This window comes from Oryzias melastigma, linkage group LG8 (assembly GCF_002922805.2).
Source record: "Oryzias melastigma strain HK-1 linkage group LG8, ASM292280v2, whole genome shotgun sequence".
Taxonomy (NCBI): domain Eukaryota; kingdom Metazoa; phylum Chordata; class Actinopteri; order Beloniformes; family Adrianichthyidae; genus Oryzias; species Oryzias melastigma.
In genome coordinates this window covers 15,747,462-15,769,146 of record NC_050519.1, presented here as the reverse complement: position 1 = coordinate 15,769,146, position 21,685 = coordinate 15,747,462, and the positions used below count along the sequence as shown (strand labels likewise).

The 21,685-nt window shown below is 38.0% G+C and overlaps 1 protein-coding gene across 1 annotated transcript; it reads right to left on the bottom strand.

Moving 5' to 3' along the window:
- Positions 1–510: 510 nt before the first annotated feature.
- Positions 511–2,524, bottom strand: rasd4 (rasd family member 4). Its single transcript, XM_024272147.2, has one exon. The coding sequence runs from the start codon at positions 2,401–2,403 to the stop codon at positions 1,777–1,779; it is 627 nt and encodes a 208-aa protein (XP_024127915.1). The 5' UTR covers positions 2,404–2,524; the 3' UTR covers positions 511–1,776.
- Positions 2,525–21,685: the final 19,161 nt, after the last annotated feature.

The window sequence follows — 21,685 nt, the reverse complement described above, 5'->3', positions numbered from 1 at the left end:
ATATTTAGGAAATGTACTCATTTTTGAGCTTCTCATGATAAATGTTAGACCAAATTTAAGTTTTTGTTTCTTTTAAAGCTCCTAAAATGTCTCCACACATGACAAAAATCAGATCAAAAGTCTCAATGTTGCTGTAAGTCAGAGATCCTGTACTTGTTCTAAACCTCTCAGGGGTAGAAACATCACTGAGGAGCTTGGACCAAGTCCAGGAGCAGAGACGAGCCCAGAAATCTGTCGGTTTGACCGACATTTTACCAGAGGTTTGCAAGGTTAGATTTTCAGAACCTGGAAGGATGAGTTGAAGTCGTACCTGTCGTCGTCGTCCCAACGCTTCGAATAAAGTTTGAATTGACGCGACTGCTTTGTGTGTTTTAATAGCACAAAGAGGAACCAAAGATTTGATAGTTACAGATTACTTCCTCGTCTGCCTTTAGAAACAATGCACCTTTTGCTGGTGGTTTTCAAAAGGAGAAGGGGCCTTCCAACGAGCAGACCAGCCACTTTATCTGGTTTTTTTTTTTTTTTTTTAGAGAGGACTTAAATGTCAGCAGCCAATTTCCCTCCTGATCTCACCTTACAAACCTCTAACAACTCTGATGCTGCCAAGTGGAGACTGAGATGAGCAGTTATTGCTGTCCTGACCTAAATTCAGGTCATTTTTGGGATGTCTTTGAGTAATTTTCAGCTATTACTAATGCCTACCCTCAAGGGTTGAAGCTGAAATTGAAAAAATGCTCTATCTGAACATTGAAAACCAGCAAGGGGAAGTAAAAATGTCAATATTCCTGCATTGAAACAAACTTTTAATTTTTAGTTGTGTTCTTTTTACTTTTGGTAATATTTTGGCCAAAAATACTACATTTTATTCTGCCAAAAGTCAATGAATTCATTATTTAGTAAATTAAAAAAATAAATAAAAATGTTGTTGATCAAAGTATAAAAAAATATTTTAAAATAGTACATGTATTTCAAAAGAATGAAATAACTTTTATTGAAAAAATAAAGTAATAAAATAAAATAAAAATGTATCATGGCTCACCACCAGAGGGCAGTGGAGACCAGATTCTATGGAGGTGCTTTTGTGTCAAAACAATGACCACCTGATGACTTCTAAAGTATGCGCACTAAAACCAACATGCCCCTTTAAACTTGACACAAGTTCGTGAGGCGATGCTGCAGCTCTAAAATAAACTTACTCATCTAGTTAGATGAGTTCTCTAGAAATGAAACTGTCAATATTAATCATCATATTTTTTTTTTCTGTAGAAGGGCAACAATGTGTTTATTTTATTTATTTGTGGAAAAAATTGCATTAAAAAGGCACTACAGCATGCAAAAAAGTACAAATTCTTGATGGTTTATTTCAAGACAAACACTGGACTTTAATAGTGGAGAGTAACAGCAAAACACAGTGCAGGCATGTAACAGATACAGAGATGCACAACTCTTTAAATGACTTCATTTGATCACAATCTCACTGCTAGATGTCGGTTCCAGCTATTTTGAGAAGAAAAATGACATTCTGAGAAGGATAAAAGTTCGTTTTCACGTCTTTCTCGGTTGTAATTTTGCGTTTTTGTAAGCTACAGAACATCATAATGAAGGTTTGATTGACAAATGATCTAGACTGTCAACATTCCTGCTTTCATTTTGATTTACATGTTTTACATTCTGGGTCAACCACCATCCTCACCTTTGAAGTTTATTTTTTGTTTGGGTCACAGTCAGAAAACAACTTTCCGTTTCTTTTCAACTGCTAAATCGTCTTTCCGGTCTCTATGAGATGAGGCAGCTGTTGGTCTTGTTCATCGGAGGCCGTTTGCCGCCCTGCGTGGGGATGGTTTCACGCCTCCGGCACAGAGCCGGCCGAAGCTGACTGGGCAGGTCGGTCTGCTGCAGCAGCTCCATGAAAGCCTCCAGAACGTTGACGTTGTCCTTGGCCGAGGACTCCACGAAGATGTGGTCCCAGTCCAGCTCTACCATGGCCAGCGCGTCCCTGCTGGACACCTCCCGCTCACTGTGGCGGTCGATCTTGTTTCCAATCACTACGATGGGCGGGTGCTTGTCCTCTTTGAACTCCAGAATCTCATCTCGCAGCCTCTTGACCGCCTCCAGGGAGTCGGGGTCATCCACGGCGTAGACCAGTGCGAAGGCGTCGCCGTTCTGGATTGAGAGCTTGCGCATGGCGGGGAAAGAGTAGCTGCCGCTGGTGTCGATGATGTTGATGGTGACTTTGACCTCCCCTACCTCGTATTCCTTCCTGTGGATCTCCTCCACCGTCCGCCGATGTTTTGGGTCAAAGGTGTCTTGGAGGAAGCGGTGTATGAGGGCTGTCTTACCCACTCCACCTGCTCCTAGAAACACCAGGCGCACATCAGTCTTCTCCTTCTCCGTGATGGACATGCTGCCGTTCTTTCTCCTGAAACTTGGGTCGCTGTGATCCTGGAAGAGTCTCCGCTGCAGTGATGGAGCTGGAAGTGCTGGAGGAGGATGATAGCAGATGCACGTGAGTGTGTGCTTATCAGCCTGTTCTCTGGATTTAGCATCACCTGCTGCCTCAGCCAATCAGGTGAGAGCAGCAATTCCAGCTTGAATTTGCTGCAGCCAATCAGACACATGCAATCCAAACAGAGGAGGTGTGTGTGTGTGCAAAGAGAGAGGCTGTGAAGTGTTGCAGCGCAGACACAAATAATCAAACTCAATGTTTTAAAAGTCAAATATTTATTTAGTTTAAGCTGAAAAGCTCGTAACATTTAAATTTTCCAAAACTTTATTGTCCCGTTTGTGAAACCAGTCATTAGAACTTGTATTTTCTGTTGTTCCACAAGCGCACTGACACATCTTACAAATGGATGAACAATTTTTACAAATAGTCAACAAGAATTTAAAAAGTAAAATAAAGGATAAAAAGGAATCAGCCTAGCTTTAATTGATTTAAAAAAAACAAAATCTTTTGGCACTATATAATAAAAAAATCTGTTTTCATTACATTTTCAAAAGGCTTTTTTAACATGCGCTACCATATGTACAAATATTTGCTGTATTACATCCCCTCAAATATGTACCCTGAGTACTTCAGATATGGTTCATTAACTGTTTCCAAAATAAGAACAATACTCTTATGGTGAGGTGTCATTTTCCCACAGCGACCCTCATCTCTGGAACAGCCTCACAGAGGATAAAGACAGTACAGTCTGTAGTTTAAAAAAATCCTTTGACTTAACATATAAATTAAATTTTATGTTTGATCGTATTTTGTTTTCAGTATAAATACAGTTTTAGCCCTCACATTTTCCTGTAAATATGTCAACATTTAAATTTCTTTTAACTTGTATTATAAGGACCCTGCAAAGTGGTATGCAAGCTGTTTCGTTAAATTAAACAGGTCAGGGAGTTTCAAAATAAAATGGGACAGATTTCACACACTCACAAAGGTCATCAAGACTTCTAAGAAAACACAATTATGTGAAATTATAATGACCCATTTTGCAGGAGAACAAGCTTAGTGACAGAAACTTAAACCTTTGAATAAACCCAAGCACAATAAAACCCAAGGAGAAACAAGAAGCTGATGACCTGCCTCACCCTTGACCCAGCAGGAGAATTTTTGACTGCAGTGGCAAAATCACTGCCACATCATGACACTTCAGATTTCCTGCAGCCATTTCTGAGTCACATCATACCCCATCCATGGTTCTGTCCTGAGGGGCATTGCCCGGACCATGCTTCAAATCCCCTGTTCTTCTGAGGAGTCACCAGGACTGCTCCACTTTGTGTGTCCTGTTTCTGAGGAGGTTTACCAGTGCCGGTCCTCTTAATACGTTTGTTCCTGAGGAGGGTCGTTGACCGCTCCTCTTCATGTGTCTGTCCCAGAGGAGGATTACAAGACCACTGCACTTTGTGTGTCTTTTTCCTGATAAGGGTCACCAAGGCCACGCCTTTACATTCGCTCTTCTGTCCTAATTAGTGTCGCCTGGGCTGCTCCTCTTCAAACCTCTGTTCCTGAGGAGGGTCGCTGGGCCACCCCTCTTCATGTCACTATCCCAGAGGAAGGTCACTTGGGCTGCTCCTCCTCATGTCTCTGTTACTGAAGAGGGTTGCAGGGCCGCTCCTCTTCATATCTCTTTTGTGAAGAGGTTGCCGGGCCGCTCCTCTTTATATCTCTTTTGTGAAGAGGTTGCCGGGCCGCTCCTCTTTATATCTCTGTTACTGAAAAGGGTTGCAGGGCTGCTCCTCTTCATATCTCTGTTCTTGAGGAGAGTTACCTGGGCCGCTCTTCTTCATATCTCTGTTCTTGAGGAGAGTTACCTGGGCCGCTCCTCTTCATATCTCTGTTCTTGAGGAGAGTTGCCTGGGCCGCTCCTCTTCATATCTCTGTTCTTGAGGAGAGTTACCTGGGCTGCTCCTCTTCATATCTCTGTTCTTGAGGAGAGTTACCTGGGCTGCTCCTCTTCATATCTCTTTTGTGAAGAGGTTGCCGGGCCGCTCCCCTTTATGTCTCTTTTGTGAAGAGGTTGCCGGGCCGCTCCTCTTTATATCTCTGTTACTGAAAAGGGTTGCAGGGCTTCTCCTCTTCATATCTCTGTTCTTGAGGAGAGTTACCTGGGCCGCTCCTCTTCATATCTCTGTTCTTGAGGAGAGTTACCTGGGCCGCTCCACTTCATATCTCTGTTCTTGAGGAGGGTCGATGGGTCTCTCCTCTTCATATCTCTGTTCCTGAAGTGTTATAGTTTTAAAGGGCATCAGGAATCTGCCCTTTTGGGAAGAGTACTGTGATGACTCTGCTCTATATAGTTTAGTGTTTCAGTGAGGTTTTAAGGCATGTTTTTTTTTTGTTGTTGTCCCCTGTCAGTCACTTTAGGTTCATGTTAATGATCATCAATAATTCTTTCTTTTCAGTTAATTGTCCTCAGCCTTCTAAGTGTCTAGTTTTGCCTGAGGGTGTTGCCTGAAGTAGAACATTATTATACATATTATACATTCACACCACTCCTAGGAACATTCAATCGAGCGGTCACTTCCAAGGATAAGTTTAAGGTGCGTACATGCAGATTTCGGGGTTATTCGTTCAAAATTCTAGCATTCAGTTACGCACGTTTTTAGGTGCGTTTTCCAATTGTAGGTGCTCCGATAAGTAATACATGTTCCGTGCATTGAAAGCAAAAATAAAAAACACCTGCGCCCACTAGAGATAGTTAAAGAGAACTGCAAACTTTTAAAAAATTGTCAGAACATTTTTAGATATGCTAATATATATATATATATATATATATATGTATGTATAATAAACAAGCAAACATAAAAGATTGGGAAAAAACACAAGACTGCAATCTCGCACTTGCAGTTTCTCACTACACTTGAAGCGTAATAAGATCTTTAGAAAGAAAGGTAACACTGCATAAATAAAACATACAGTACAATAATTCTGGAAAACCTACAAGACAAAATGCAATTGTTTAATGATGTAAAAAAATGAATGAACAATTTATCATGGAAAAATTGATTTCTGAAAAAGTCATAAAATCAGGGTTGTGTTTAATTGTACCTTTATTATGGCCCACAGCATCAGGTACTGATGGCAAGGACCATATTATTTTTATTTATTTTTTAATTATATTTTTTATTGAACACTTAACAACTTACAACATACAAACACAAGTAGAGGAAACAATATTTTAGCAAGGGGGCAAATACAAAAAAATACATGTTCTGGGCATGTATTATAATAATAATCGAAAATAAATAAAACAGAGGAAAAAAAAAACATAAAGAAATTACAATAACAAACAAGATTTGTTTGGAGATTAATTCTACAATTTCCCAGTCTTTCATACATTTAAGAGACTTAAAATACATTATAAATTTGTTAATTGTGCCTTTATGTTCACACCTATAACTGTTATATGAAATTTAAGAATTTAAATCCTGATTTCCTCTTAGCTTCTTTATCTTTGAGTGAACGACAACTGTCGACGTATTTACATATCTCAGTGTTTCTTTTGCTGTTACTCTATTAAAACAATCTGTGTAAATGCCCAAACCATATTATTTTGGCAGTAGGATTTCCATCTTACATAATAAAAGTCTGCTTTAGTCAGTCTGCAATGAATCTTCTGGCAGTGACTCTTTCTAAGAACTCTCCTAAATCTCCACTTTCTGACCTCTGCTTTGACCCCACCTCGTAAGATGAAACTTGTGTTCAGACTCTAAAAGCTCAAGGCCCCCGACGCAATTCATCTCAGTCTGCCAAGTCTGTTCACATGACTAAACCCAAGAGCGAGTCGGTTCTCGTCTGCTTCCCCCATAGATCTTGTTTTTCTCCCAGTTGGCAGCCGGGGTGAAAGTCCTGCAGGGGTAAAGTTGTGACTGGTTCAAAGGCCAGGAACCTGTGACTGAAGGAGAAAGAAGGAGAAAGAGTGAAGTTATTGAGGTTCATTAGCAGTCGTGTTGGTTTTAAAGACCCACTGATGAAAATGGTGTGTTTAGCATGTTCTTGTGGCATTCAGATGATGGAGCTCAAAATTGCATTTCTGAGTATTTCTTTATTAAAATTCTTACAAATCAGGATCAGAAAAAAAAATACAGTTTGAAAAAATAACTTATTTTTAGCGTAGCAATTTTTAGCGTAGTAAACAGAGAGCTCTCAACAACAAGAGGGGGAATAGGGCTGCTCAGCACCACTGGTCACCCCCACAACTCAGAGGCAAATTTCTACTACTGCTGCTCTGCAGAAACTATGTCCTAAGCGGCACAGGGTTTTTTTTATTATTATTATTTTGGCTAAAAACGACATAGTAGATCACTAGGAACAATTCAGAAATAGATTAAAAGAGAATCGGAGTGAGACTTCAACACATTTTTTTTTGCATCAACTTGACCAAACATAACATCAATCATTTGTAGGAGTCTCAAACTGAAGAGCAGACTACTATACCGTTCATTTTTTATTTCGTAGACTCATCAGATTTAGCATTTTTACAGAAAAGTGCTGCCACTATGTGTGCATAATCCTATTCAGGTGATGTTAGTGAAAAGATATTTTCTTCCGCAAAAGCATGTTCATGTTAAACTATGTTCACATCAATGATGAAGACGGAAGGTCTCTGTCGAAACATGTCAGCTAGGAAACAATCGTGGTCAGATAACAAAATAATTAGAAAAGTTATGTTCCAATGAACAGGATATGCATGTTTTGGGCTTCTGTGTTTAAGCTTGTTTTAAATGTCGCTGTGTAAGATTTTTTGACAGGTTTTGGGCTCAGCATACAAAATCTGCAGCTATTAAAGTTAACCAGGTTGAACTTTGAACAATCAGAGACGTATGATGTATGAAGTCTTGGAAATACCAACCTTTTGAAAATTGATCATGGAGAAATTAATAATTGTAGCGTGTGCCCAGCCATTCTAATAAAAGTCTTTTATAAATCGGGAAAGAGCTGGGAAAGGAAAAAACATGGGGTAAGATTTACACTGCTTTGACATTTTCACAAGCCTTTTCCAATGGTAGGTAGTGATCATGCACTAGTATCGGGTAGCAACAGTCCAGTGTGAAATACAATTCATATATGTCTCAATAAGCGCCAATAGCTTGAAACTAAATGAAAGTTTTAGTTTCTTATTTATTTCTGTTTTGTCGTTGTGCTTCGTTGTTTTGTGTCTTTCTCATTTACTGTATGTGAGCTGTGTCGACCACCGTAGTGAACACCAAGGGCTAAATGCGTGTTCAAGGATGCGTGTTTAGTGCTAGCTTAAGACTTTTTAAACATTGCAGTGAGGATCCACATGTCTGCTGACAGACGCTCTGACTCATAGCTTGGTTACGTCTACAGCCTACAGCTGTAATGCTAACATAGACAGGTGTCTGGTGTCTACTGTGAATTCTCTCTGGCATGCAGCAAATGTCAGAGTCGGGCACTGAAAACAGTCTGAACAGATATCTGTATAGTATAGAACAAACACATTAAATGACATCTATATAGGTACATATCTACACTATGGGGAGTCTGAAAATATGAAAATATTTGGCTTAAAAATGTGAATAACTGCTTTTTTTTCACCTTTTTTTGAATGTGTGATGATTTGCTGTTACATAAAATATTGACTCACCACCAGCCTCTGTCCTTGGGCGCAGAAACCCAACCACCAGCATCTCCTTGGAGTCCTAACTGTAGAATCATGTCTTTCTTTAGGCACTATCTTTTTTTTCTTCCACTTTTTTGGACATTATTACTTTCTTTCTTGCAGAGACATACCTCACATGCAGTATGATAGGTTTTCTGAGGGATTTTGATCTTATGGCATGTTTGTCTTCTTTATTGCACTGCACAGGCAGAGATACGGGGCCAGCTGTCTGCAGTAGCTGACTCTACCCCAGCCTGTGATGCAAGTATTAAAGCTGCGGGTCCGCGTGGAGGAGGCACAAGCTGTTCTTTGAGTCCACTTGTCTTTCATTTGATCACACAGGGATTTATATGCAATCTCTGGGTTAGGTGCACTGACAGATAATGACTTTTCTAGAGTCTTTTTAAGGGAAAGCAATGAAAAAATACAATTTGATTTGTCCAGTTCATCATCTCCTGATGCAGGATGGAGGATGGTCCTGCTGTCATTGAACTGAAGCCTTTAATTAGGCTGGTGCAGTTGTTTATTTAGTTGTTGAAGTGCTAATATTAACATGGTGCATAACAAGGCTGCATGCAGTAGACTGATGCTGCTGCGCCTGTTTACTCAGCAGGGCGTGCTGTTCTGCCCTTCAGCTCGACCCGTCACGTTTCGCTGAACCTGATGAGTCGGTAAAGGGAAAAATGTGACCCAGTCGCATTTTAACGTGTGCAGGTGACGGGGCCAAGAGTCGGCACTTTGACCTGAGGGACAGAAACAAGAAGTGTAATTAAACAAAAACGTGGATTCTGTAGTTGTCATTTGGCCTAGGAAGAGTAAAAGTGAATTCTAAGTTGACCCCGAGACCCCTCATTGTGCTGTAAAGGGGACGGTTGAGGACAGATTAAACAGAAAATAATGAGCTCTGAAGAGATGCAGGATCTGAAAACTTTGTTTGCTCTGGGATTAACCACCTGGCTCTTAATCCTGTTCAGCAGCAACGAGGGATGATATCATTAGCCTATTTCTTTTTATGTATTTCTTTATTTAATTTGTCCTGATCTTGTGGGATTACAGATACAGAGTAGTGGATTACTCCCATTTTTGAGGCTTTTTTTCTTCTTCTCTTCTGGCGTTGATGGATGAATTTATTACTTTCTGTTTCATAAAAACACAGCGTGACATTCTAGAACAGAAATCAAGCACAGGTGTCTGTTTTTGCATCTGTCATCTTTTGTACGACAGTGACATGCCAAACAACTGACCTAAATGTGGGTTATGGGTTTGGATGGATTCTCACCTTCAGCAAGAGAGTAAAATGATCTTAAAGTAAAATAGAGCAATTCTCTAGCAAAGAGATAAAAAGACATGACAAAAACAACAATGTGCAAATAAATATATACACACACACATATATATATATATAAATAAATACATTTTTAAAAAATGATTATAAGACAGGTGTCTTCCCACTGTCACATGTAGCCCCTCTGATTTAACATTTAGAAGGCATTTTATTAAAATTTTACGTTTTCACAAATTTGTGATACACCTTGACAGAAATCTTTTGAATATTAAGTTTTTCCTGTATTTATAGATTTGTTTAAAAACTTTGTCTTTGCTTTGTTTTTGGATTTATACATTTGTTTGATATATCTGCACATTTGATTTTTGTCATAAAACATAAAAACAATTTATACTCAATATTTGTGATTTTACTGTAAAAAAACTATTACTCAAAATTGAGTTTTTTTTAGATTTTATTGGGTTCATTGTACAATTATTAATTGATTAGTACAATGAACAAAAATAAGAACTTGGGCATGAATTAAAAAGATGAGATAAAAGAAAATTTAAAGTAGAGAAACAATCTCAAAAAGGCTCCAGGATGCTTTGGGTTAACAGGTCACATCCACATGCAAGTACAAGACTGTCTATTTTGTCTCCAGATTTTTGCTTTTTTTCACTGTTTAAAAAAAAAAGCTAATGATTATAATATTTTTTCTTGCTCATTAGTCTCATCATCCTCTCCTATGCCAGCAAGATGTACTGAGAAAAATGCAGACACTAAAGGCTGCTCTCACCACCCTCCTAAATTTTCATTAATTCTCCTAATCCACTCTTTTCACTCAGGGCTTTTATTTTGATGCACCTCAGCGTGGTGTGGCGTCTCTTCCCCGTCTATCAAAAGAGGGGATAGGACACCAGAACTGGCAACCGCTCCTCTGGAACAGCATGTACTGAAACAGACAGAAATGGTGGAGGTAGAGGATAAAAAAGGGGGACATCTCACTGCACCGGAAAGCTCTTCTTCATTATATTATTAATGATAGAGTTTATTCAAAAAATACCTTTTTATTCATCCAGAAATGCTGTAAAATAAACATAAAGTCACTTAAAACATATTAGGCAAGAAGGAAAATGAAACAAAACCATGCAATATTCCAATGAAAGGAGATTTAACAATGCTGAGTGTGAAAATAAACCTTTTTACAGACATGTTAAAGTGTTAGTTTTAAGATCTTTGATTAAATATAACTGTTTATGTAAAATTAGACCAAAAAATTGGATATGGTTAAACAGAAAAAAATTAACACACTTTCCAAAGACAAATAAGACTTTAAAAATGTACAAGAAACAAAACATTTTATTACCTGAAAAATTGATGAGCAAAATTAAGTCTCACATACTGATAATAGAAAAGTGGAATGGAGCTCACAAGCATTTTCAGTCTAACTTGGGGATTTTTTTAATTTATTTTTTTATTCAGTTTATTTCCAATTCATTGAGAGGACGGGAAAGGGAAAAAATGAAATATCTGTTAAGATAAACAGGCATGTTAGTAACTTCAACAACGAGATAAAGAAGACACAGATAAATGCACACAAGATCCCTGGAACAAAATAACACAAGTATTTATTGCAGAAGTTAGTGACCAGAAAGCAGATAAAGTCACCAAACATTTGCTTTTAGACAGTGTGTCAGAACATCAACAGTAAAATAACATGGTGAAGATAGACGAACTGAAAAATCTCATCATCATCTGTTATGGAATAGAAAAAAAAGTAAGTATCTGAAAGGACACATAGTAAAACAGACAAAATGAAACTAAATTAAAAGCTTTTTGGACTTTTATTCTTTCATAACTACAAATGTGACATAATTCTACATCTTTGTTTACTTCATATCGCTCTGCTGGTACAAATTTTTTGATATTCACCTTCTAACCTATCTAAAGGTGTGCACATCACCCACAGCACCACAAACATGGAAATACATGAGCTAAACTCTTCAAGTGACGGTTTTAGAACACCATAGCACACAAGCAGAAGGCTAGGTCACATGCACCTGTACAGGGCTTGAACTGCATTTGATGTCACATCTTAAGGGGAGCTTAGGTTTTTCTTGCTGTTCTCTTGAGGCTCGTTTGGCCAACTTAAGGGATCTCATGAGAGTGGAATGCAGCATTGTCATGCATGGGTTAAATGAATGATGAAGTATTTGTAAAGATAATGGAAGTTACTCACACTTGTGAGTGTTGTATAGTGTCCTTACGCCATACTCTGGTCCTTTAGCTCCTTACTGACTGCGCGCAACTGCTCTATGCACCAAGTGTGCTGGTGATAAGGGCGTATAAGGTGTAGATCCCAAACCTCCATGCACAAAGACCAAACAGGGCAGCCCAAGCAGCCAGGACCCCTACCAGACACTCCATGGAGAAGGAGCCCAAGAACTTTCACCCCCTTAACTACCCTATACCACCACAGGATCCCCCATCACAGGGGAGAAAGAGGGCACTCGGGCATACAGAGTCCCTGGATGCGCCCAGATTCCCAAAGTCTGGAATACCAACCAAACCCAGATGAAAGACTCCCCCCAAGAGGCAATCGTAAGCTACACAATGCAAGAAAGGTCCCAGCACAGGGTAGAGGCAAGAGCAGACCCACAATCCCCTAAGGAGAAAGGAAGCAAGAATCCCAAACCAACCCCAAACCAAGCTTCAGTTATCAAGGCAATGGTGCAAATGGTAAACAGCGTATCCTTGTGTGTCACTTTTCTACTATGTCACAGTCCCATTCACCCACGCGCACACATTTGCACACTGATGGCAGCTCTGCTGCTGAACAATCTAGGGTTCAGCGTCTTGCCCAAGGACACTTCGACTCATGGGTATGCAAGACGGGAATCTAACTCACAATCTTCCAATCAAGGGTCAACCGCCCTAACCCTACCCTACAGCTGCAAAAATACTAAATGGCATGGCATACAGAGGAGGGGACCCAAAACTGGCCCCCAGGGCACCCCACTGAGTATAGAGGGGGCCATTCAGCTCAAAACGCCAACGCACCTGGGACACAACCATCTCCCTTCGCCCCCTATCCCTGTAAAAGGATGGGGTTGGGGGCAGAGGATCACCATAACACTACCTTTGTACATCCTGTATGTGTTGTATGGTGTATGTGATAACTATTCTTAAGTTGCTTCTGCAGTTTGGCTTAACTTGTTCTGAAAATTCATTTTTGGTGTAAAGCTAAAAGAAGTTTACTTATATTCACTGTAAATTAAAGCTCTTGGCAAAACTCCAAGTTATCATTCTACAACTTCTATGTCTAAACAAAGGCACATAAATACAACATTTTAAATACCAGCTTATTGACATGAACAGTCTTTACCTAAACAATGGTGGAGTTTTCACTAAAATGAGGAAAGTGAATTCTCCCACAGGATCGTGAGATATTTCCAGAGCTTTGTTGACTTCCTGCTGCCCTCACGTGCTCGTCACTTTTAACCACTCCCACCTCAGGTCTGCAAACAGGGAACACCTGTTATGTATATACATACCGTACATCTTTTTGTTAACTAGTTAACTTTTATTTCTGTCATTTAATTTATAGATCAAACACAAAAAGAAGATTCCCTATTGCTTTTAAGGACATCTGTCCATTGTTGTTTAACAATACTGCACTGCTGTTGAATTCAGGAGAGCTTTTGTTCAGAAAACAAGACAATACAGTGCAATAAAGTTTAGGCTGGCAATTCCCTTTCCTCAGAAAAGCTGCCCCTCATCTGTCTTAGGATCCAAAGTATCATGAACAATTTTCTTGTTTCAGTTTTTACACAACAACTGTATAGGGACAAATAACTGAGAGAAATTAAATATGTAATCCAATGAACTGGATTTTAAGAAGATAATATTTAACAGAATGTGTTATTAATTCTTTATATTTGTCCTGCACAGCAGAAGGAAAAAGTTCACTTAAAAATCACATCTTTACATGAATGTTATTTTTGAAAGCAGATGCATAAGAAAATCTAACTCATAAAAAAAGCAAGAAAAAAAAACAAAAAACGTGTCAGTATAGAAGAAACCACCGTGTCAGTTTTCGCAGCCCTGAACTTTATTGCCCTGGAGAGAATCAGCAGAGGCACGTGTGCTTCTTTTTCTGTAAATGCAGATTCCAGCCTCAATAATTAGCACTAGGAACTGAAAGTAATTAAATGGTAAATGTAGTGTGCATCTTCTAAAAGTATGTCTGACTTTTTAATCATCTTAGATATGAGTTTAATTAATTTGGTGGGAATGCAGTGATAAGGAAGCTGCTAAATTAAGAGGTTTGTTTGGTTTCCTGATGTGTACAAGTTCAGCAAACAGTGGTGCAGCACATTAGCACCATCAGCTGTGGATTACAAGTCTCATTCAATATTGGTTTTTACACTGAACAAATTTTTTATTACATTATTGTCAAATTAACATGATACGCCTTAATTTAATCGAGGCTCTATTAACTCACTAAGTTTGCTGAACAGGAAATTATAGCTGATTAACTAGATTTATGCGCATTATTCTCTCAATGCTGCACTAAGATTATACCAGTTTGCTGATATGGGCATAAATCTAGAATTTAAAGTGTTACATACCTCAAATTCAGCAGAGTTGAATCTAAAATAAGGGAACAAAACCATTATAGCTTTGCTTATGAAAGCTGTTTTTTTTATTATCAAAATGTTTACATTTAAACAAAATATTTCATAAAAAGGAAAAACTAAAATTGTTTTTTACTCCTCAAACAACAGCTTTTATCTATAAATTTAGCACAGTCTAAGCTCTTTATATCTTTTTTTTACTATCTTTTTAAAATAAAAATGCAAGAAAATTAATTAATACAATGGCAGCCTTTAAGCTCATTACTGCCCTCCATAGGTGGAGGGTGGAATTACAACTCAAAACTGCCACCAAAGAGAATAGCAGAGCAAGAGGAAATGTTTTTTTTTCTGCTTTATTTTTTCAGTCGTTGGGTTTGCAATTATATCTTAATAGTTTTTTTTAAAGGAGCCACTTTTGATGTCACAGCACTTAGAATCTAACAAAGGGGAGTGGCCTGTAAGCTATATTTCTGGACCAAAGTGTTATTAAATTTGCTTTAGAACTCTTGTCTAAAACAATCAGAATTTTAGCAGGAAAGTTTGACATGTTGAAAGCTAATCCTTTTGAGCACATGTCACCCAATCCTTTTCTTGTTGAAGCACACATACTAACCTCACCTAAGAAACAATCACGTAAAACAAAAAAACAAAAAACATTCCATTCATCTCTTGATATGTTGTAAAAGCGTTCCCTTTTTACAGTGATTATGCCGTTTTTAGCCAAAATAAAAAAACTTGTGTTGTTTTCCAGGTCATAGTTTCTGCAGAGCGGCTGAAGTTTATCAGAAACTGATACTGTTGGCTCAGAGTAAGCCTGCCTTCACATCCCATCATCTCTTTGTTTACACACTCACCTGCTAGCTTACATTACCAGCGCAACAAAAACAGTGAGCAATATTGGAGCTATCATTCCTGCTTTTTATCGTGTAATCCTATCGCTGTTATCAAACCCAGAGCTTACCCAAGTAAAGTGACATGAATGACCTGTTCATTGTCAGACGCTGCGAGCTGTTAACTAATAAATCTCATGGGCGCTCCTTCCTGAATTACTGCATAACTGCCTGAGTGTATGTTTTGCTGTTTTTGAGCACAATCCACCTCGAGCTGGAAAAGCATCCACACATGTGTTGCTTTGAAGGCTCCAAAAATCCACACAGGCCAAGGCTGTCAACGTGAAGTCCACTTTTCAATGCTGTAGAAGGCTGCAGGTTCTTTGCAGCCTTTGTAAACTTCGTATTGGTGGAACTGACACGATAGAAGGCTATGCCAATACCAGTCCTTGGCCTTGTGTATTTACATTGTTGTTGGAAGAGATTGTGTAATGTCTGATTACATGTTTACTTAGTCATTGAGCTCCGTTTAGGAGGGCCGGTCCTAATGCTAGCTGGTTGGCGAAAGCAATAGAAAGGAGAAAGGGTCAATATGTTGGATTTCTTTCAGAATATCTTCACATTATGGAGAAGGCCTTCAAAGAGTCAGAGAGGGTGCAGAAAAAAGGGTAAACATTTCCAACAAAATTCTTTATCAACATGAAATGCATGTTCACATGATGAGGCCTTCTGTTTTATTGTGAAACATTTTGACATCTGGAGAACAATTCTATATTTTGATGTTGATAAAACTGTTCACAGGGAAAAAGTTGAAGAAAAATGCTTGTTGATTAGATATCTCAGAAATGTTGGTTCCAGCATCTGGCTAAAATCTTTTAAATCCATGTGTACACTCATCCATCCATCTTCCTGTCCGCTTCATCCCGCTCGGGGTCGCGGGGGTGCCGGAGCCTATCCCGGCCACTGATGGGCGAAGGCGGGGTACACCCTGGACAGGTCGCCAGTCTGTCGCAGGGCCACAATGACACACCCATACACTCTCACATTCACACCTAGGGGCAATTTAGAGTCACCAATTAACCTATGAAGCATGTTTTTGGACGGTGGGAGGAAGCCGGAGTCCCCGGTGAAAACCCACGCATGCACGGGGAGAACATGCAAACTCCACACAGAAAGGTCCCAGCCGGGATTCGAACCGGGGCCTTCTCGCTGTGAGGCGAGAGCGCTAACCACTTGCGCCACCGTGCAGCCCTGTGTACACTCAACATTTTAATAAATAAAATAACATATGTTTGAATATAAATCTGTCCGTCCATGTCTGATGCTTCTGCAAAGAACAAACATTCTAGTGTGCTTGCTCAACTGACCTGCTGGACCTGTGAAATCCTAATTATTAACGTAATTTTTAACATAACTATGAATAAAAACAGGCAGGAATATTGTTCCAGAATAAATCAACTTCAACCTTAAATAACTTTCAATATTTTACTCTCCATAAAAATACATTTTGTCAAAATTATACTAGTCGGAAATAAGTGCAAGATAACATCGGGCCATTGATAACAATAAAATATAATGATCTGGAGGGCCGGATATCTTTACCAGACGGGCTCGGGCCTTGACTTTTACTCATGGGTCTTATAAGGTTTTATGTTGAATGCTCTTTCTGACACTTCCCTGTGCATTATCTGGGCTAGGAACACGTACAAGGAGGACAATGGATTGTTCTCTGTTGAGGCCGCTGTAGGTAGCAGATGTGCTCGGCCTGTCAGATCGGCTCGGGGGCTTGCGACTAGTGATGACGTCACATAACTGTAACAAACGAGTTGGCTAATTTGCTGTTTTTCTGTACTAAAAGCCCCCGAGCCGATCTGACAGGCCGAGCACATCTGCTACCCACACCGCAACCATCTTCTTTTTTATGGGGAAGATGCTATTGCTGATAGCTGAAGATGCTGAAATTGATAGCTAAGAACGCTGAAGTTGATAGCTGAAAACACTAAAGCTAATAGCTGAAAACACTGAAGCTAATAGCTGAAAACGCTGAAGCTAATAGCTGAAAACGCTGAAGCTGATGGCTGAAAACGCTGAAGCTGATGGCTGAAAATACTGAAGCTAATAGCTGAAAACGCTGAAGCTAATAGCTGAAAACACTGAAGCTAATAGCCAGCTAAAATATTAGCTAAAAGCCAAATTAGCCTAAAAAGCTAAAAAGAAAAAACAAACAAAAAAAACAAACAAAAAAAAGAGCTAAAATGTAGCTGGAAATAAATAGCTGAACTTTAAAATAGCGCAAAAAACTGAGAAAGCCCAAATTAGTGAAAACAGCTAGTGTGTAAATATTAGCTTTACTCCAAAACAGCCTAAAAAAATTTAAAAAAAGCCTGAATTAGCCAAAACAGCTAGCATGTAGCTGAAATATTAGCTAAACTCCAAACAGCCTACAGAACTTTGAAAAAGCCTAAATTAGCCAAAATTACTAGCATGTACCTGAAATATTAGCTAAACTCTAAAATAGCTTAAAAAAATCCTAATAAATGCCAAATAAATCCAAAAACCTAGCAGAACGACAATTTTTAAAACTTGACAGCCGCAATCTTTCAAAGTAAATATGAATAATAAGAAGGCAGGAATATTATACCAGAAGAATAAATCAACTTAAACCTTAAATAACTTTCAGTATTTTAATCTCCATAAAAATATGTTTTGTCAAAATCATACAAGTTAAAAATTGCAATATAACATTGGGCCATTAATAACAACAAAATAAAATGATCTGGAGGGTCGGATTTAAACATCCGGGCCTTGACTTTGACACATGTGACCTAGAAAATGACAATATTTTAGATTTAGGCTAAAAATAGCATAATCTTATTTAAAATACCACTGGGAATGCTTTTAAAATAAATCGAAAGATGATTGGAGTGGAGCTAACAGTTAGATGCATATACCCTCACATTTCTGTCTGTCTTTAAAAGAAAAGTGTGAAAACTTCTAAGTATCCTGAAGCCCATTGAGGATCTCTGTTTGGGTTTCAGGCCACATGATAGGAAGCTTTGTTTGACTGTCTAATGCAGCGAGATAATGGACAATAATGTGAGCAGCAACTGCTGCACCAACTAACCTAGAATCACAGGATGAATGCACTACAATGGAACATCTGGCTTTTTCCAGGGTGTTACTAAGTGAGCAGGACCTCTCTTTATTTGCACTCTCAAAAAGGTAAAGGAGCACTGCTGCCACTCCATGTCTGCTTTCACTCTCAGACAGTCTCCTTGAAAGCTTCCATGAGTTTTGTCTGTCATTTTCCAACCTTGTTGACCAATGTGGATTCTGCGTCACACCTACAAGCTTTTACAAACCACATTTTTTCATCTGCTCCTTATTTAATGATTTGAATGAAGAAATACTCAGAAATGCAATTTTGAGCTTAATATTTTTTCTTTGTCTTCCTTCATCAGAAGAATGCCACAAGAACATGTTAAAAAATCAAAAACACAATTTTCATCAGAGGTTTTTAATGAAAAAACCTTTACTTTGACACATTTTTACACTAAAGTTTCTCCAAAGTTTATTTCCAATTCTTGAAAACAGAAGCTTTCTTTCTTCTTTTAAGCTTTCTTTTTAAAAAATGTTTTATCCCTTTTATTCCAGATAAGTCCAGAAAGTAAATAATGCAACATTTAGACATTGAAGACATGGCAAACTTTATTCAGATGTTGTTTGTGCATGAAATTCTGAGTAAATGAGCCAATAGTTTCTATGATTTAGTGTGAGAAAGCGAAAAAAATATTTTAAGAGTATGTTGAATGGGGGAAAAACTGCAAAAAAGCTTTGAAGGTTATTTTCTAACTCAATATAAAGAGATAAGCGTTCTTTTATAAACATGCCAGCCTTTTCACTTTTTTTTTTTTTTTTGCTTATTCATCAACTCTTAAACTACACGTCTGCAGAGCTACGATGGAGAGCCTCAGGTCAAACCTTCAAGGATTTGTATGGTTATGTATGATAAAATAAAACAGTACATTTACGTTTTAGTGAGTTTTACCTTGACCAATTAAAAAAAAGTTTTTATCTCGTCCCTTACAGGGTTCAACAACAGAAAATCACATTTTATCCTCACTTTTTACATCATTGAATTACCATGGCAACAGTGTTACATCTAAAGACAAAGTTTGTTAAAGTTCAACTTAAAATGATAGTAAAACATGAAATGAGGCCTTTAAGTAGTTTAATTTTATTTAAAAAATGAAGTAAAATGAAAATTTCTGACTTAATTTTCAATAACCTTGAACTTCTTTTGTCGGGAAGGTTTGGACCGCAGTAAAACAATTGGGTTCAGTTTTGCTCTATTATACTGACACCAAACTAGTGTAGAGGTAAAAAAATAAAAGCTGTATCTAGATTTATGATTTAGCTACAGTTATTCTGAATGGGAAATAATTATAATGTTTTTCTACACTGATTAAGGTCCAAAGTGTTTCATCGTCACAAGTCTTAATGTGCACATACACACATGGGAACTTATTTAGTATCTTTGCATAGTGTGCAGCAGAGTTTTTAGTTTTCCGGCTATGATTTTGTGCTCCTCCCATAGGCTGTATATGAGAACTGGAAGAAGTGAGTGTGACATCACCAATATAACATGACTTACTTTTGGCTCCAACCAGATTAAGTCAATTAATTTGCATTTTTTAGATATGGACGTTGCCATATTGAAGCCAAACTACGTCAGTAAGCAGTGATTGGTCCAAGTCGATCTGAGTCAGAGTTTCTATGGCAGCCAGTCTCAGTGAGCTTGTTGGAAGTGCACACCCAAAATCTGTCAAACACTTCAAACGTTTGTCATTGGGCCAGCAGGTACCACATGCTTTTAATAAGGCATCCTATTGGTCAGTTTACAACTTCAATAATTTGCAAAGTAGATACAAATATTGTGGGAAAAAAAGGAAAAAGATGTAAAAATAAAAAGGTTTGGCTTCTTCTTGTTTGGAACGCAGAGGGGGAGGGGCTCTTATACAGTCAGTGGTTCCTCCCATGCTAATGGGGTAAGCGCTATTAATTCTAGGAGTAATGAATGTGTGTTTTTGGCAATAAACTAAAGTTTTGAAAGAAAATGCATGTCATTGTAGCAGCAGTGGATGCAGTTTATTTTTTCCTGTGGCAGTTAAGTTTGTTTGGGAGGATATACAAGACAACACTGACGCTTTCTCAGTCATTTTAAGAAAAACTTTTAAGATTGATCTCAGCCGAACATGTCAAAACAATCTTAGTCTGGCTTTAGCATTATCCAAACTTTTCTTAAAAATAATTTTTTTTAATGATTTTTTCCATGTTTTCAGCCCTGTAGTTCATCATCACTCCACTAGAGGCAGTAGAAGGGCTTTTCCTGTTCATTTCAAAATGGATGCTTACAGAAAATCTTGAAAAACACTTTTGACAAGAAAAGTTTTGATAATTTTATAAATTTTATGGTGAGAATAACTCATCTATTGTTTTTCAATTTACTTGCTGCATTGAACCAATGTAAATGTTGACTATTAATTGTCTTTAATACAGTTACACCATGTTGAAAAAGTGTTTTGCATATTTGAGACATTGGGTAAAAAAGTTGCTTTTTTTTCCTAAAACTAACATTGTTGTTGATATCGCAAGAAAAAAAGTCTTGTGGATTTTATTGTAGGGTTTAATAAACATTTTAATTCCAAAAAAATATATTTTTTTGAATTTGATGTAGTGGACCTTACAGGGTGATCCATCGACATACAGTTGACTTCCAAACATTACAATCTTTTTTTATATGAGCTCCATTGTTGTCGATTTTTTAAAAATTATTCATATCCTCTGTTTTTTTAATCTGAGGTTTTCTGGGACCATTTTTAACATTTCAATGGTATTTGTGGATTAACAGCTCATTACTCTTAGTGTGGAATCACTTCTACCATTTGTTTAATCATCTCCCACTTGGAAGAACAGTCTGTGCTACTTAATGTCTGCACGTGCTCTTACTAGACAGCTTGACTCACCTCACTGTTGATCTTGTCTCGTTTTACCTGAGCTCCACCCATTCCGTGTAAAACTTTGCTCAGGAAGGGGAAAGCACAGTTCACAGTCCAGTAGGCTTGTAAAGCCAACCATATATTTTACCACAATAAAACATGCAATAACAGAGAAGCAGAAACATCTGGAGGAGTAAACCCGTAGAATCAGAGCATGTTTATGCACTAGCATTATTAAAAAAATAGGCATAAAATAATATTTCATCAGCATTCTCCATCTTTATTAGCGTTGAGTATACACAACGAATCATGCAGATCTGAAAACAGATGACTAAATGTGAGCTTTTTATATAAAAAGGAAAGCAACAGGAGTTCTTGATACAAAAACACAGTTGTAAGATGAGCTATGAATATGAAGAAATAAAAATCAATGTCAAATTGGTTCTGATTTTCAAAAAATTAACAATCTTTTACAGCTTTGACTAAAGCAATTCTTTCGTCTTTGAGATTTGTTGTGAATTCCTCCATTCCCACTTTAGACCTGCTGCTTTGTGCTGATGTGAGGAAAGACACAACAGGAGCAGGTTGAGGTTTATATACAGTGAAGACTGCAAGTAAAAGTAAAATTGGAAAGAATGGAGAGATGATTAAAGTTCTGCAGCTGTTCTGTCATTTACAAGCTTTTAAGTGTTTCTCACAAACAAAAAAATCTGCTGCCATCTAGTGGACATACATATATATGTGTATAGCAAATACTGTAGGTATGGAATGTATTCAGACCTCTTTACATTTTTCACTCTTTCAAGTTCGAGTCAGTTAATTTATATTGACA

Coding starts and splice junctions, on each gene's coding strand:
- rasd4 (XM_024272147.2), bottom strand. CDS start 2,403: ATGTCCATCACGGAGAAGGAGAAGACTGATGTGCGCCTGGTGTTTCTA.